Genomic DNA, 13,907 nt, shown 5'->3' on the forward strand with positions numbered 1-13,907 from the left:
TTTAATGAAATTGTGCGATTTTTCTGATTTCAACGTATACTTCTGTTTGTGAATGTCTGACATCTTTAAAAACATATGTATTTTCTTTGGTTATTGAATGAATTAATACAGTTTTTCTATTTTGAACCATTAATATTGATCAGTCATATGAGGGTGCAACTACGTTATCGTAAATATTTTGATTTCTAAAAACCATGATAATCTAAGTATCAAAGTCATGTGATATGCATTGCATATAAAGTTATTGATAGTCATGTCGTGTTACAATACATGTATATGTATTTGAGTACTATGTACATCCAAAAGTACCATAAGGTATATATACATATATATACATAATCTTTAAAAGTCTTCTTTTCATCGAATATACATGATGATACATGAACTAAGGGGGAAAATCCTCAAAACAAAAAAATCATCTTCTCCAGAACAACAAGGCCATGTGAATATCACTATGTTTTGTAGATTCAAGTCTGTTAAAGTCATGATCCAAGGGTGGGGTCATAATATGGAGTCAAAATTTTTCGTAGAAATAAAGAGGGTAAAAAAAAAAATCTTTTAAAATCTTCTGAGGAACAATAGGTCAAAGGTGAGTGAAGTGAGCGTTGTGGCCCATGGGTCTCTTGTCATAGACGTTCTGTCGATAATTTTCTTTTCACAAGTAAGGTTCCACTGTCCTCAGATATCATCATGTCGGTCCACGCTGCGATGTTGATTACAATGATGATGATGACAGTGACGAGATGGAACCCTGGCGGGATGACGGTAACGCCCCTTTGCCTCCACACTCACTCTCACCATTGATAATGGATCGATATGTCGCTCTCCGGTATATCCCAATTTTTCCAGTTCTCCAACTACTAGTGGAATAGACGCACTGTGTGCCATGGGATACACTGAATGCAGAATAGCATTGAAACAATCATTGAGATTTTTGTTTAGTCAAACTACTCCCAATCTAAAAAAAACCACCCAATTGTTATTGTTATAATTATTTTGATAAGAATCGCAAGTGTTTTAAATCGATGACACATCCAAAATACTTGATTTCAGAAACATCGTCCTAAAGGAAAATGATGGTTTCTGGTAGCTTGGCATCACAGGAACTCGGGTTGGCTTTGGGACAGATTGCGCTGCACCCAACGTCAACATCATCCGCGCAACATAAGCAACGTAAAAACATAAGTAAATAAAACCGTGTTGGACACTAATCTTCTCCGCTGGTATCAATAAGATCGAAAACACCACCTCATTAAATATCGAACACCAATAAAAAGAAAAGAAAAGATAGAGATCATGGTGAAAGCCGAAACACATGTCTTCATTAAGAAACAGTTACAGCATTGAAGAGTAATAATATACTTTGAATGACTCCATTGGTTTTATATGATTATAGCAATTTCATTGATTTTTAACTCTAAATTGGTCTTCGAGTCAACAAGCTTTACACTGCTGTGTAGACTTAAAAAACTTTACGTGGTCCGATCTTTAAATTACTAGAAAGTTGACATTGCGGTTTAACTCTTAGAGGATCAATTTTCTTTATTATCCCAGTCTGTCAAAGACAACATAGTCTCAGGGGGACCGTTAAGTGAAAAATCTGTGACGCTTACCGAAATACCAGGACTACATTCAAACATACTTCTCTGAATGGTGACCGAAAATATTCCCAACCAAAACATATTTCTTGTCTCCCGGAAATAGAGAGTTTCTCAAATACCGCATCCTTACGAGGTGAGTATATTTCTATTTACGTGATTTTCAAGTGACATCCAAGACGTATCGAGAAGCCATTAAAGTTGTAGTGTTTGAAGTATTACGAAAACATTTATCATTGAAAAACTATCGTTTTGGAAAACAAAAAGTTCAATAAAATGACTTTAAAAAAACCCAATAATGATGTTCCATTGTAAACTTTGCGAATGAATTTTCAAAGATCTCTGGCTGTACTAGATCTCTGTTTATTAATATCCGGAGGCAGATCCTGTTTACAAAATAAATTAGTCGATACATACAAAGTATGCAATAATCCCAACTTATCTTCGAGAGATCAAAGAGGATTCAAACGCTCAAAGATTTCCTTTTGAAACTGTCAATTGAAATGTAACACTCTTGATATTGGTTCCGCTGTAGAATGAGTTTCGTAAACAGATTCATAATGTTGTTAGTGATGAGTATTTTGTTACATATATAACTTGTATAAAGATATATATGGAAGTACTTTTTCGGTCCTCGAAAGTGTTATAAATAAGTAGTGTCAAATTGCACCGGCGGAGACGGGGCATATTGTACTCGGCAACTTGCCTTAATTGGGTAGTAACGTGTCGTTGTTGTGTCTGTATAGCAATTATCATTGAAATCGAACAATGAAAAGGGGTAAATTTTAAATGTTGTGTCTAAAATGACACAACTTTAAAGTCATTTTATAGATTTTGTACCTCTCCGTGGAAGAAGTTAAAAAGTAAATGCAAGATTTGTTACTTTAAATGGTAAAAATAGCAGCATGCATCCAATTTGAAGACGATTCGTGCTTTAAATATTGTTGATGCATTTCATATTTCTCTCTTTTTTTCTATAAAGCTTAAACAAGACCCAAGTCAATATGCAATGATGACGTTCGAAATTAATCCGGAAATGAAAAACAGACGAGAATCACGCGTGTCAACTGTTTCCATAGACCGGAAGTACAGCATCATCTCCACTGCAAGTTTGTGAGTATCAACATTGTCTGTTTGACTGTCTGTGTATACCTAAAAAACGCCGATCATTTCAAGTTCGTTTGTATATTGGGATCTGTTTTAATGCCCCCCGCCCCCCTTTGCGCGTAACCAAAGCAGATAATGTAAATACAAATAAGGGCTGAAAGTTCGAAAGATAATTTAACTTATCCTTATTTTTTTCAGATTTCAGTGGTTTGGATTTTCTACGTTTCTAGTATATCATTGCATTGATTATTATCAAAATGATTGATAGCGGACAAATTTGAATTCGCTCTTCATGAGATTTATGTTCTGTTAAATTAAGATCATTTTATGTATCCATCACAGTACTATATTGAACATTCAGCCCACAAATTGAAATCGTGTGATCTTTTTAATACAGTATAAGAAGTACTACCTCGTCAGCATGTGGTTGATTTTTTATTATGAAGATATTTGAAAATGTCAATATCCTGTTTTCATGATAACGTCGTATTTAATTTTGAGCGAGATAACCAAATTGAATCAACGTTTAAAACCTGCCCTTCGTTTGATTGATGTTAAGATCACTTGTGGGTTCTTTGTTTCCAAAAATACAGTCAAGTCCATGCCCCACAACCTTACGTAAAGAGTTCGAGTGTCGGGGACGTCATCGATTCTGTGGCTATTGCAGGTGCACTCGGTGCCATAAAATCAAGTCTATAACATTGCTACGAGATAGCTCCTATAATTTGCAGAAAAACCTTTCTATGATATAACGAACTCTCAATTTTGATTCAACCCTTTCCCCGTCATGATTTATCAAGTTTACCTGGAGATTTGCCGTCAAGCAATTAAGCCTTGGACAAGGATGGAACATTTATTGACGTGAAAGAAATTTTAATTCCAATTTATCACTTCTTTCTTTCATTTAAATTGGTTCTCTTTGTGCGGGAGTTTAAAACTTTGTAAATAGATTGTAGATATATATGTCAAATAAAAGATTTTTGGTGAAACCGAATTAATCGGACATAAACTTCAAAGCCCCCCCCCCCCCTCTATTGTCGCACCATACCTATGCCATTAAACAGTATATGAAGTTGCATAGCACAACGAAATTATAAATGAGCTGTTATGTTTCACTTTATTGATACCTCAGATCGTACTCCATTGTTTCGGTAACTTGTGTACATATGTATTAGTAACCAATCAAGTGGGGGAATTTCAATATTGGATTGCAAATAGATATATTTACTGTTTGATGGTTTTACTCAAATAAATACTGTACGTGAAAACATGCATCTCCCACCCGGAAATTTCTATATTTGTATAATAAATTAACCAAACGAAGGTCCGCTTGAATACATTGCTGTAAGTCTTTTTGAAAGTGTTTGATTTTGGATTACTTTATCATGGGGTGAAGCCCTACTCTAGACCCTTATAATGGTTTATATTTCTGTATAGTAAATAGTAATTTATTAGATGTTAGCAATAGAGGTTTACAAGATGGAAAGTGAAAACTGAGGTTCCTAATTAAACAATCGCATACCTTCTGTAGTTCATCGTTAGGTCGCGAGGTCTTTTAATTCTTATTGAGTATTTTTTAATGATTTGCATTACTTTAACATGGAAGTGTGAGAAATTGTCAATTCAATTCGAGACGCTCGTGGACAACCATTTTACGGCCATGTTTGAGCATATTATCATTTTTATTATAGAGAATACACTTGCCAACATCTACATAACAGGATTAATAAATATAAAATGAACTTAGCCAGACTTCCTAAATCCATATGAAATTGAAGATGTTTCTAGATACACGTATTATATTGCTAAAATTACGAAATAAGATGCAAGAAAAAAAAATCATGCGCGTTGATAAAGATATTTCTATATCCATTCTAAACATTACAAAATTATAAAACAATGACGGCGGATCCAGAATTTTTTCAACGGAAGAAGGGGATGGGGGATGGGGTCAGTAAAAGGCTGCATGAGTCTGGGGCTGTCTTGAGGTCGCCACTGGGTCCAGGACAAAGGGACCAATGGGGCTTCTGGTATGCCCCTGAAACTACTGAGTTGTGACAATATAGAACAAATATTTTAAGTCTACAGAATGGATCATATATGTGAGGCCGGGGGTTGGGGGGTTGGGTGGGGTGCCAGGCGCTCCAGCGCTGGATTCGACAAGTGCTGGGAATCATATGTACACTCTTGATATGTACATATGTATATATCAACTATATTTAAATCAGAATACATTAAGCATTTATTTGATACATCAAAATCCAAAACCACTTAAAACAGGTAAAATTTAGAGTAAGTGAACTTTTACACATTGTAATAACTTGTATTCTTAATGTTTTGTCTGTGTATGATCTGAATTGTCACATACGGTCAGTTGTAAACTCACCAGACCACCTACCCATTGCTATGTATCATGTTTACACCATGTTTTTGATCTATATCAAATAAGCACCCCGTATATAATCTATATCATGTAAACATCTATATGTGTAAACATGTAAAACTTATACGGTACCAATTCTGATGCACCAGATGCGCATTCATAGGCGTAGCTTGGGTTCGAATATTACCGAGGCAGGGGGTCTGAAGCTATCGACATTTTAACAACGTAAAAGGTGTTTTTTTTTGTTTTTGTTTTTACCGAGGCAGCTGCCTCGGTTGCCTCAATGGAAGCTACGCCACTGGCATTTGCTCAATTGAAATGTTTGAAATCCGAAATAACAATGAAGTTTTAGAGCTATTGTAGGGAAAAACAGTGTGCCAAAAAAATGGAGTCAAATTCGTCTAAGGATAAGAGCTATGGGTGAGGGAGATAATCCTTAATTTTGAAATGAATTTCTATTTTATAACAGCAATTAAATATACATCCGTATTTTCAAGCTAGTAACGAAGTACTTAGCTATTGGGCTGTAGAGACCCTCAGGGACTAATAGTCAACCAGCAGAGGCCTCGACCCAGGGGTCATAATGTAAAACTTATACGGTACCAATTTTGATGCACCAGATGCGCATTTCGACAAATAATGCATCGTCAGTGATGCTCAACCGAAATGAAGCTATCGACATTTTAACAACGTAAAAGATGTGTTTTTTTTTTTTTTTTTTTTACCGAGGCAGCTGCCTCGGTTGCCTCAATGAAAGCTACGCCACTGGCATTTCGACAAATAATGTCTCTTCAGTGATGCTTAACCGAAATGTTTGAAATCCGAAATAACAATGAAGTTTTAGAGCTATTATAGGGAAAAACAGTGTGCCAAATAAGTAGAGTCAAATTCGTCAAATACATCTATATCGTGTAAACATCTATATCATGTAAATATTCTGTCTATATATAATCGTATCATGTAAACATTCTGTCTATGATTTATATCATGTTAACATTCTGTCTATGATCTGTATCATGTAAACATTCTGTCTATAATCTATATCATGTTAACATTCTGTCTATGATCTATATCATGTTAACATTCTGTCTATGATCTATATCATGTTAACATTCTGTCTATGATTTATATCATGTTAACATTCTGTTTATGATCTGTATCATGTTAACATTCTGTCTATGATCTATATCATGTTAACATTCTGTCTATGATCTGTATCATGTAAACATTCTGTCTATGATTTATATCATGTTAACATTCTGTCTATGATCTATATCATGTTAACATTCTGTCTATGATCTGTATCATGTAAACATTCTGTCTATGATTTATATCATGTTAACATTCTGTCTATGATCTATATCATGTTAACATTCTGTCTATGATTTATATCATGTTAACATTATGTCTATGATCTATATCATGTTAACATTCTGTCTATGATCTATATCATGTTAACATTCTGTCTATGATTTATATCATGTTAACATTCTGTCTATGATTTATATCATGTTAACATTCTGTCTATGATCTGTATCATGTTAACATTCTGTCTATGATCTATATCATGTTAACATTCTGTCTATAATGGATGGACTCCGTGTCCTTGTTTTTACGACGCGTACCTCGGAGGGTGTCAAACCTAAACTTTAATTCTCTATTCATCTTTTGTATTGTATTTACACTACACAAGTCCAGTTACTGGAACATTCCTCAACAAAATATGCGACACTTCCATATAGCGTAACGTGGCACGAGTTCAGTTTAGGATGTGCACTTTTTGCGCATCTGATTATATCTCCGTATTATCTCTAGTATCACGTCTCCTTGTGAATAACGATAGTGATGTCCTAATGTTTATCAAAATCAAAGATTAACTGAAGTGTTCCCACGGATCAAAGTGACATGGCAATTTCTGGTACAAGAAATGGAGGAGGCGACAAGGACACACAATGTTTGAATAATTTTTCTCAGTGAAAATCCCAATTCGGTAATGACTAAAAATAAAAATTCATAATTCTGTCAGTTAAATTTTAATTGAAAATAAGACATGGTCCATGTAGACCCCCTTTTCAAATAATAACGAAACTTCCACTTCGTGCCTTCGAACCGATCATTTTTATGAATTATTTGCTATGCTCTATAGTGAAGGAAAACTGTCTCAGTATACAGCCTTAGCATATGTACTCGACACATGATTTCTGCTACAAACTGTTCCGTGCCTTTCTTGAGTTACTCCATGGTATTGCAAAGAATACATAAATATTGATTACAATTACTGTGTATTGATTATATTTAACATTTTATCATGACAAAAGCAATTTGGGACCGAAGTGGTTGTAATTACGTAGCCTCGTTGACAAATCATCTTGACTCGAGTTTGGTTACCTGTTGAATCGCGCAACCACGCGGTAAAAGGGCAATTTATTAATGAAGTAAAAAGTCTGATGTAATTTGTAATGTAAGAAAGAAATATGGGGTTTTGATTCTCGTGTAAAAATGATGTTCCGAAAGAGACTTTAGAACATCACTCCAATACCTTAGACTGTTGTGTTGTCGATAGGCAACATCAGACCATGATAAAGGTTTAAAATCGTACTTATTGTTTTACGTTGAATTAAAATCTGTGGGGGTATTTAATCGGGTGTATTTCTCGTCCTCCACTGAACCGCGCGGAGATAATACAAAGTACTTCTAGATCCGCAGACAATACCCCGGCCTCATCACAGCTAGGCAAAAGGCGCTCATTGGATAACTCTTAACTTTGGGGGAGAGTTTCTCTTTTGGTTTCTCGATAACAAAAAAAAAAAAAACCCCATCTATTTATCGGATGAGTATTGAAGGGGTGCATACACACCGATTTTCTCAACAATGGAGATTCCGTCATGAGAATGGTAACGACTGCCTTACATGCTGTTACTAAGGATCCGTAGAGGGTGTGGACTATTTCTACTGTGAACTATATTCGGGAACAGTTGGAAATTGCCTGAGAAAACACAACGTTCTTAACAAATTAACTTTTTTCTAGGAGATATAATTTTCGTAATTGCGCTATATTGAATGGTCAGAATTACGAAAACAATGTCTACTTTATCCCCATCGTGACAGCGGACCGCCTGCTGTGCCGTTAATTATTAATCGTTCATCCTACCCACTCAGGCCGAAGTGTAAAACTGGATGGAGTGACTGCTATACGGTTGTCCTTTGGGAGTAGTAGAAATTTTATGGGAATATGGAATACAGCAATGCTGGAAGTGTTAATTCTAGTCGGAATGCGACTCCAAAGGAACAGATGTCTAACAAATCGGGGCCCAATCAGGGAGGGTTAAGGTTTGTCCACAGTGACAGCGCCATCAGCAATGGAGGGGACAAACAGGAGGAACGTAAGGAAAAATTCACAGGAAGATCCACCCTCCCTAATTCATTTGGGTAAGTGGGAAATGTGGAGGCACCTTTCACTTCTTTCGATATTAGATGTAGATATTATTTGGAGTTTCCAGGCATGTACCTTTTTTATTCAAGAAATCTAAGTAATTTATGCCAGTCTTGAAAGTATATGGACCAGTATGAAATATGAAAGATTCCGATCGTATTCTGAGAAATAATAAACCTATAGTTCAGGTAGAGACTGGATCAAACGCTGATAATTAATATAGTATTTGATAGTAAACAAGTTGCACCATTGATGGTTTGAACTAAAGATGGATAATCTTTCGGTTACACAATTTGACGTAACTCGTCTTTTATTTGACGAATACATGTAATCGTTTATAATGCGGGTCTGCGTAACATTTTGTCAATCAATTTGAAAAATATGCTTTTTAAAAGGGTTTTCAATAGTTCACTTAATCTGAGAGTTCTCTGTACACGATTTTATAAAGAAACTTCTCTTTTCTGTTAACTTACTACAAATGAGTAAATGAACAAACAGTTTCGTATAAAACCAACAGGTCCATGAACTTTTGTCAAAATTTTGAAATTATTCCTTAGATAAAAGGAAAACTTAAGATGGGTCATAGGCAGTTATCAATCACGGTAAGCTGCTAGGGATTAGGGCTGCAGGCTTCAATGTACTGAAACGGGGCCCTAATCAGCTGATGTCGGGGGCTCTCCGTGAACTCGTGTATACAGTGCTTAGGTCAGATAATGCTCTCAATGTAGTATCTATTGTATTATATATCTAACATGACGTCAAACAAATTATGTTTATGAAAAACAGGTTTGATAACATGCTAATTGTCAACTAGTAAAGCATCGGATATTTAAATAAGAGAATAAAAATGTCTATGATCGGATAGAGATTGCTAAAACGAGATTAAAATGACCCATTATTCTCTAGATGACGGTTTTCTTCTTGTCCTTTTGGATGATTTAGTCTTTTTTCCCACTTTCTTTTGGAGATTGTTGACGAGAACATGAAACGGTAGATGTGTTATTGTATCAAATCCCGCGTAAAACCAGTAATGGCAAGCTTCCGTGTTTAGTTGGAGAACTGGACCAATATTGGGAAATCTTACGGGATCTTAATCAATTGGCACTTCTAGCCGAGATGATAAGAACTGCCATAAACGATTAATAATTCAGCGGAAGTCGGTTGCTGAGGACATCTCTCGTCTTCTCTGATCAGGCTCCATTAAATGTTTTGAAGCAATCTTTTATAAATTATGAAACCGCGGATTTTTTTGATCGCCCCTTTTGAAAAACAATAGATAAGGAAAACAATAGTTTCTTTTAAATGTTTAATGGTGAAAGTCCTTGTCCGTAAAAACTGAAAGCTGAACACGGTGTGTAGACAGAAGTGAAGTGTTTTCGTATTTAACGTAGTTCCACACTCCTGTGACGTCATAGGAATTTGCAAAGTCAATGATTTAATGATAGGAACATAAATTTTGTTGGAATCTTTTTCAATAGTTATTGTAAAAAATCTTGTTAGCCATAAAATATTTCAAAATTCTTAGTTATATTTGAATAGTCAATTATATGTTTCAAAATATTGAATCCAAGGACAATAACTCTGTTTTCATTCAATTATTTATCAAGTCCATAATGCGATAGATTTCCTTTATTTTTGACAAACATTTTACCAAGGTGATAAGGAATCATTATCTGTGTCTTTTCATGAAATTACATAAAGTTTTAATCCCGAGTGATTTTAAATAGCTCAGCTGTATGGTGCCAGACTTCAGTTTTTGATGGGGGTATACATAATCTGCAAGCTATAGATTTGAAATTATTAAGGAAAGGTATGGATTTTTTCCCATGAATAACTATAACAGATGTAACTCTACTAATATAAACAGAAAAAATGATATGTAAACCATGCTATAAGGAAAATGCGTCCACATTTGTTTGTTTTTTAACATTTTGGGGAATAACGCTAATTCAATAATTTTGCACATATTACTCTAAAACTTGATGAACATATTGAAAATGACATGTGTTTTAGTTATTGACATGTTTCCCGATAAATAAATGCAATTCAAAAAATATTTTGTTGTTTTTATATTAAAATATAACAGTTTCCAATGAATTTCATAAAAATCTACATCGGGGTATATGACTTTAGTGGTGTATGTAATGAAAATTAATATGGAAACCCTGAACTGTTTTGCCTTTTTTCATTACTCTGAATGTTAATTTATTGATTCCAAACAAAAAAATGCTACCTAAACCCCAAAAAATCCAGGACTAAGGACCCACCTTAAAAGTTTCTTCAAAATTTAAAGAGAAACATCCAACCATCTCTGTTCAGATTTTCCCTTTAATCATTATACATAGAAGTGAAACCTATGACTTCTAGGTTACCAAAAGAAAAGTTAGATTGACAGTTCCAAGATTGCCATGGGAGATGATGTCGGTCTGTGTGTGGTGGTGTGAACACAGTCGGTCGTGCAGACGACTCGGCACAAAGTTGGAATTGACCAATACATTCTAAAGACGACCGCTCGTCACACTGAAATGCAAACAGATTACAGATTATTAAAGAACGATTTGACAGTTTACTTCTCTTCAACAAATATTTGTAGGTATTCTAGAGCTTAAAACAGAAATCTTGAAAGGTCGTAGGAGTGCCAGGTTTACTGCTTATCCGCGGTATCACGTTTCTTAGATCATTTCTATATTTCGTCATTGTTTAAACGTTACAACTTTTTCTTTATTACATGTAAATTGTGTATCAAACTTATGATTTAAATGAGACTAAATCTTAAAAAATAGATTGAAAGAACAGCATCACCAGTTCTACCCACTCTGCAAAATTTAACTTTTCGTAATCCATCTCCAAGATATCACGTGTACACGTCTAATAAGGCTGTATTCATTTTCTACATGCGGATACATATATGAAATTTAGAGAGAGAGAAAAAATGAAAACTACATGACAAATACCTCATGCACTTGCAAGTGATGTCCTATACATTTCTATAAAGGAGATATAGATTGAGAGTAAATTACGGATTAATCAGATTAAGAATCCCATACTTATAAAAATATATTGGTAATTAACTTTGACATATTTTGATACTTTCTCTGTAAAGGGCTGTTTTCTTTCAACAGCAAAATGGTTGATATAATTCATATGAGAAATGTCTAATTTTGTTTATTTCCAAAGAACTCTAAATTGTTTTAATTACGTACCATGAACACCAGTATTGGTTTCCATCGACAGCATCAAAGAAGCCTAATTTTTCTTTTGAACAGAACCTTTTTAAGCGAAGAACGAGGGGGGTGGGGGGTGGTGGTGTTGGTTATAATTCGACATTTTCGGACGCAGTTTACATTAAATATTCATATCAGAAGACGAGGTTAAAAAGTGCCCACATAATCCAAGATTAGCAATTATTGACGTGATTTTAATCCTATAGCTAAGGAAATATTTCGCCGATATGGTGGCTGCGAATTTGCTCTTGTTTAAAGTGTATTGATTTACATTAGGGACAATCGGATGTATTTTCCATCATACAATTAGGAAAACTTCTGTGTTAAGTATTGTCTTACGTCGCAACAAGTGAGTATAAAAACTGTGTTTGCTGTTCCGTCATGTAAAATCAAAACTGACTATGGATAACTCCAAAACGAAGAACAGCATTTCGGAAAATGGAGCTTTACAATCACCAAGGGCCACTCCAAAGTCCCCAACGAAACGAAACACAAAAAGCAACCCAGAATCTTCATCAGAACGCGACCCTGTTGAAAAATTGGCGTCAGACTCCAGAAAGGGTTCCGTGAATTCACTGTATGTCATTAATGAAACTAAAGTCAGGACAGGAGAGGATGATGACGGAACAGCAACTCGCCTGTCCCTGCGTAGTGTCGATCTCAGGTCCGTGCCCGGAAGTCCGGCAGGTGGCGCTGACAGCAGAGCGGAATCCTCACAGTCGTTAGTCACCCCACGTGCTGATTCCAGAGTAACGCGAGCAGGCTCTGAAACCTACAGGACCGATTCCATAACTCCACGTGAGGGTCGACACGGAAAACTGAAAATAAAACAAGTTAATTGTGCTTGGTAAGCCTGTTCAACATTGGTATTTTATAGGCCGAACTTACTACATGCACTACTAATGTCAATACGGAATGTATTTTTTCATAGATACATGCATTCCGCGAGGCTCTCGCCACGTGAGTAATACAGTAAGTCAGTAAATTACTTGACGTCTACTCAAGTATGCAGTTGCAGGATGTCTTTCATAGCCATACTTAGTGATAAATCTGACTTTAATACTTCAAAACAAATAAACGTGTGTAAACTGGCAATAATGTTAGCGAATCCTATCGCTAAACCTAGTAATGTGTTCTTATGTGAAATAGAAATCATTCAAAATTTGAGATAACAGCCTATTCATTCTCCAAAATCAGTCAACATTAATCTTATTCACATATAACACTTTTTGATTTGGTCCAAACAACGAAAGCATTCCGAGTTAAGGTTGGGTTAATTGAAGGTATTACTTTTGTGGTGCTTTTTTCTGAGCGTATAGTTTATATTTTGGGACTACGAAACATGATGACGTAATGTGGGATTTAACGTTTGTTGAGCCGGAAGATTCACCCAGAGAATGCTTATATTCTGTTCTGTCTGATTATGAAGACGAAAGGTAGGTAACTTCTAATTTCTGTGGAAATGAGGGGGTTATTTATATTCGGTCTAGACCGAATATAAATAACACCTCGTTTCCACAGAAATTAGGTAACTTCATCCACTGAACTCGAGCAACTCTGGAAAGCCAGAGTTTTGGTCGTTTAGAATGTATTAAATCATTAAGCCCTCTTAATGGAAATGTTTTCTTTGACCTGTTTTAAGAATGTGAAACTGATGTAATAAAGTGAATTTATGAAAGCAAAACAAGTTCATGGCTTTGTTAGCACGTGAAATTTACTAAGTTTCTAGAAGTAATTTTGTCATTCAACAGTGTTTGCATTCTTATCCTCTCACACTTCCTCGTCATGCATCTTTAAGAGCGATTAAGTTTCAACGCGGGGGTATTGCTCCCCTCCCGAGCATGAATAAATTGTCATCTATGGAAGTATTTAACTTAAGATAAACGGGGCTCATGTAAGATTTTAGACGGAATCCTGTCGTGAAATGACACTTTAAAACACGGTTACGGGATGTTTAAAGCTTTTGAACAAGTTTTCCAAAATAGCTTAGTAACTGTCCTAGGTACAGTGATAACTGGCAGTATTTTCTTCTTTAAGAATTCAAATGTCCAGCCAGGTACTATTCAGCATATCATTTGAATACTCCTATTTTAGAGGGGAAGATAATGATGACAAATTTTCTTGAATGTAGGCCTAAATACTGATAGGCTGATAGATATTAT

At 35.3% G+C, this 13,907-nt stretch overlaps 1 protein-coding gene and 1 long non-coding RNA gene across 6 annotated transcripts in view; one reads left to right on the forward strand and one right to left on the reverse strand.

Annotated features, from left to right (window-relative positions):
- Window positions 1–1,536: 1,536 nt before the first annotated feature.
- The window catches only part of LOC125672587 (kinesin-like protein KIF12), a 54,452-nt gene continuing 42,081 nt past the window's right edge, over window positions 1,537–13,907 (forward strand). For 2 of the 5 annotated variants that reach the window (XM_056164754.1, XM_056164756.1), the window contains exons 1-2: window positions 1,537–1,734; window positions 2,581–2,711. In XM_056164754.1, coding sequence (XP_056020729.1) covers window positions 2,608–2,711 — 104 coding nt within the window. In that variant the 5' untranslated portion in view covers window positions 1,537–1,734; window positions 2,581–2,607. Of the gene's footprint in view, window positions 1,735–2,580; window positions 2,712–6,907; window positions 8,518–11,853; window positions 12,593–13,907 lie in introns of those variants that run through there. The other 3 variants (XM_056164751.1, XM_056164752.1, XM_056164760.1) reach the window with 2 other exon arrangements.
- On the reverse strand, window positions 10,836–11,898 carry LOC125676146 (uncharacterized). Its single transcript, XR_007370782.2, has 2 exons — window positions 11,725–11,898; window positions 10,836–11,041 (listed from the first exon to the last, which is right to left on the reverse strand). It is a non-coding gene; the product is annotated as an uncharacterized LOC125676146 (long non-coding RNA).

This window comes from Ostrea edulis, chromosome 1 (genome assembly GCF_947568905.1).
Source record: "Ostrea edulis chromosome 1, xbOstEdul1.1, whole genome shotgun sequence".
NCBI classification, from domain to species: Eukaryota; Metazoa; Mollusca; class Bivalvia; order Ostreida; family Ostreidae; genus Ostrea; species Ostrea edulis.